Source organism: Octopus bimaculoides, chromosome 3, assembly GCF_001194135.2.
Source record: "Octopus bimaculoides isolate UCB-OBI-ISO-001 chromosome 3, ASM119413v2, whole genome shotgun sequence".
Taxonomy (NCBI): domain Eukaryota; kingdom Metazoa; phylum Mollusca; class Cephalopoda; order Octopoda; family Octopodidae; genus Octopus; species Octopus bimaculoides.
The window spans coordinates 146,451,639-146,456,472 of NC_068983.1; the positions used below are offsets into that span (position 1 = coordinate 146,451,639).

General features: G+C 33.1%; 1 protein-coding gene across 1 annotated transcript in view; it reads right to left on the bottom strand.

Moving 5' to 3' along the window:
• Positions 1–1,342: 1,342 nt before the first annotated feature.
• The window catches only part of LOC106882773 (uncharacterized), a 43,518-nt gene continuing 40,026 nt past the window's right edge, over positions 1,343–4,834 (bottom strand). Inside the window, exons 6-7 of the mRNA XM_014933557.2 lie at positions 3,686–3,781; positions 1,343–1,755 (exon numbers count right to left, since the gene is read on the bottom strand). Of these exons, the coding sequence (XP_014789043.1) occupies positions 1,563–1,755; positions 3,686–3,781 (289 nt within the window). The 3' untranslated portion in view covers positions 1,343–1,562. The remainder of the gene's footprint in view (positions 1,756–3,685; positions 3,782–4,834) is intronic.

Here is a 4,834-nt window from a genome sequence, read left to right on the forward strand (position 1 = left end):
AAGATTACACGTGTTTCATAACCAATTTTCAAATAGAAAAGAAATTTAAATCGATTAAAATCAATTGAAATTATCGAAAATAAGTTCTATTCAAAAATATAGCTACTCGTCAGATCGTAAGTAGAACAATAATTAGATATATATCTCAACCAACAATAAGTACCAAATGAATTAATATGAAATACTTATTATATAAAGATAGAAAAATTATTTAAAAAATATCATAATATCAAAATAATAACCATTCAATAATCATCCCTTCATCCATTATAATAACATGTATATTATATACAAAAAACATCTTACATAAATTATCATTGTTTTAAATTATCATTGTTTTAAATACAAGTTGAACGAAGTTTAAGTTTAAAATAATAATGAAGATAAAATTAGTAATAAAATTCCTGACACACATGCATACACACACGCTGACAAACACACTCAGCATGAGCGATATACTTTTATAGAGAGCAAGAAAGTTTACCATGAGAAAAAGAAAGAGAGAGAGAGATCTTTTCTGTTGCTGTCACTTATTTTGAAGTTTTAAAATGAACTGAAAATTTTTCAAATTTGGTATATTGATATATTCTTTCACTCTGAACCCAAGTTTGTGATTTATTTATTCCAGAAAAAGTTTCGAAAACTGTTACAGAGGTTTAAACTTTGGACATTTTTACCTAATCAGAAAACAGGATTTGTACATGATCGCTGTCATATATTAAAAGTAAACATTAGAATACAAGGTTTTAAACAAAATGAAAGTAATGCATGAGGGTTAATACATATACAGAGAGAGAAAGAGAGAGAGAGTGTGACAAAGTGTATGATAACTAATCGATAGTGATAGAGTGATTGCGGCATGGTAAAGAGTGTGAAATTTGTAGATATAAAACTGGAGTTATTTTTCATAGCAAATTGTATTTTTTTAAAGTTATTTACAGACAACATTCTCTTTAGGGCATAGATTTCGAAAATCGAAATTGTTTTTCTCAAGAATTGTTTCAGAATTTTTCAAGGTTAAACTCACATACATTACCACATACTTGCATTTATATAGTAGAAGATATATACGTAGATAGGTGAGGTAAAATCCCAGCTGTTTCCTCTTGAAGCACATATGCTTATTCCATTATTATAATACAATAAGAAGTTGGTGTTGTTACAATATATTAAAATTGAAAAATTCTGGAAATATTGTTTGCACAGTTATTGTATAACAAAACAAGAAGTTGGAAAATTTATTGAAATTATTATTACCCATATATATATATATATATATATATATATATATATATATACATACACATATATATGTATACATATATAAACATACACACACACACACACACACACACACACACACATATATATATATATATATATATATATATATAAATATATATACATACATATACATACATACATACATGCACATATATATATATATATGTATGTATGTATATACACTCACACATACATACATATATGTGTGTGGGGTGGTGGTAGATGTAGGTGCTTGTTTGTGTATGTGTATTTTGCTTATTTGTGTATGGTTCAGGAATTTAATTATTATCATCCTCCAATTCAACAATACTAAGGTAAGCTGCGTTCTGATTTTGTGTATAATCTACCTTAGAGTTTTGTGGTGATTTTGCAATAGCAATTTGGTCACTTTTGTTGATATGGTGTATAACAGAATGTGAGAGGGTATCCACAGCATGTTTTTCTGAATGTAGCAGGATAATGATGTTGCCTCTGCAAAGAAAATAAATATATTTAAAAATTTTTGAAACAACTTAAACTGTTCATATCTAAAAATCGTTTCTGATATGATTAAAGTATGATTGCCATAGAAAGGTACTAACACCATGACAAAATAAACATGTGATACAGGATCTACGAAGATGGATAAAAAGTTCATAAGCTGACTATGAAGGAGTGATGCTAGAGATGTGAAATCTTGCAAGCATTAATTCATTCCCTTCTTATTAATAATTGTATTGTTTCTTCCCAGATAAACTGACATCTGACTGTTCATAGAGCATTTCAAAAGTAACTAGTAGTGACGTCTCTAGAAAATGGACAAAATTTGGCATCATGATGTTATCAAGTGCCCGCAGAAAATGGGTTTAACCCCCAAGGGCATTCATGTTGACAGGGTTGCTACATTAGGGTATGATGCTCCAGTTTTATGAACAGTGTAAAAGTAGGCATCTGAATTTAGAAGGGGAAGGGAGAGTGTTGAAGAAGACCTAAGGTCTAGACAACCTGCAACTGCCACCACCAAGAAAAACATTGATTGTGTTCACCACATGGTGATGGATGACAGGTGATTGACTATAAATCCAATAGCCAATGCTATTAAAATATCTTGTAAGAGAGTTGAGAATACTCTGCACAATAAACTTGGCATCATGAAAGTTTCTGCTTGGGGTGTCATATTTTCAAACATCTGATCAAAAGTGCACTAGGCTGATCCCATCACAGAAAAATCTAACATTGTTTGAAACAGATCCATCTGGTTTCCTTGAACATTTCCTGACCCTGGATGAGTGTTGGCTTCATCACTTTAAACCAAGATAAAGAGACAATCCATGCAGTGTAAACACCCCTCCTTGCCTGCTGTTAAGAAGGCCAAGTTTGTTTCATCTGCTGGAAAAGTGATGGCCTCAGTTTTTCCAGTTACAAAAGGCATTGTGTTAATTGACTATCTTCAAAAGGGCCACACTATCAATGAAGAGTATGTCAATTATTGAGGCAGTTACAAAAGGCTATCAAGACCAAATGTCCAAGAAAACTGACAAAGGAGTCTTGTTACATCAGGACAATGTTCCAGCACACAAATCCTTGGTTTCACTGGCTGCTATGCATGACTGGCTTTGAACTGGTTGCCAACACTCCCTATACTCCATCTAACTATCATCTGTTCCTCGAGGTAGGAAAACATTCAGCTGAGAACCACTATCACAGTGATGAGGACATCATATCTGCTGCTGATGACTTTTTTACCAACAGGATAAAGGCTTCTTCACCAATGGGATTGAAGCAACATCTGAACAACTGCAAGTCCTCTTTTAGGATACCATAAAGGTGCAACATCATGCATGGCACCTAACGGTGCAACATCCACGCAGGGCTCCTAAAAGAGGAAGGAACCCCATATATAATTAAATGGAAGCTCCTTGAACAACCAGGAGTTTGTATAAACAAGAACTAACGATGTAATCTTTGCTTAGCCTAGAGGGCAAAATCCCTAATAAACTTGCTCGACTCAGGGACCTTTATAAACTCCAGGAAAATATTCAGTCAATTCCTTCATCTAAAACGTTTCCTATTTCAGACTTGGAATTTCCCATTTGTTGAATAGCCCCACCACAGCTCCTTTGAATATTGTCATGGTTGGAGCTGATGCAATGGGGATAACCCTGTCCTGCTAACCCCATTCCACAGCATGGACAATCATTTTTTTTTTATAGATTTTGATTTTCACATGTAAATTAACATGTCAATTATTTTAATAATTATTTTAACAAAATAAAGTTAACATTCATTATTCATCAATTAGTATAAAATTTTAATAGCTATTTAAATTTTATAACTATAAAATACCTATTTAAATGTTGAAGGCATAAGAATTTAATGAAAAAATATTTTGTATTTGAATAGAATTATGAACAAAGTTTACCTGTTTTCCTGTGTAATATAGCTGGACATCAGAATTTCTGTGGCTCCCGTACTTTTGATGAGTTTTGTTTCATAGCCATAAAATAAGTTTTGGAATCTGCATATTACAGAAGAACATCATGTTAATTTACTAGAATTATGGTATGGTGTGGCTTATTATAAAAAAAAAAATGAATTAGACAATTCTTTTGTGACGATACTGTGACTGATCTCATTTACTTCAACTTGATGTTACAAGCTGTCTCATCAAGCATTCAAGATAACTTTGAAAACATGGAGTTTTATACAGTTCTATATTTAAGAGATGAGGAATTATTTACATTATTTAAATTATTTACATTTGACGGATATAAAAAACAAGATGAGGACAAATATCCGTCAAATGTAAATAATGTAAATAATGGAGTTTTATTTCCAGCAAAATGAGGTACCCAACACTATCACAATAATGTAAATGCCTACCTTGATGAAATTTTGCCAAAGATGTGGATTGGATGAAGAAGTTCAGTAGAATACTCTTTATATACACTAGACTTTTTTCAAAGGGATACTTAAAAGATGATATTTACAGAATGAAACCGACAATGGTTGATGAATAGAAGACAGCCATTGATAGAGAATATACACAAACACCAAGCAGAAAGCTTCTTGAGGTTTGTGATTCCATTGCTTTGCATTATCAGTAGTTCATCAGTTTCAAATGTTCATAAGTTTGAAATCAGGCTTTCATAGAAAAAAATTAAATTCTTTCAATCAAATTTTGAAAATGAAATAATGTAAATAATGTATCTATCTATCTATCTATCAATGATGTGCATCATCATTATCATCATCATCATCGTTTAACGTCCGCTTTCCATGCTAGCATGGGTTGGACGATTTGACTGAGGACTGGTGCAACCGGATGGCTACACCAGGCTCCAATCTAATTTGGCAGAGTTTCTACAGCTGGATGCCCTTCCTAACGCCAACCACTCAGAGAGTGTAGTGGGTGCTTTTACGTGTCACCCGCACGAAAACGGCCACGCTCGAAATGGTGTCTTTTATGTGCCACCCGCACAAGAGCCAGTCCAGGGGCACTGGCAACGATCTCGCTCGAAAACCCTACAAGGCCAGTCAGGCGGTACTGGCAACGGTCACGCTCAGGATG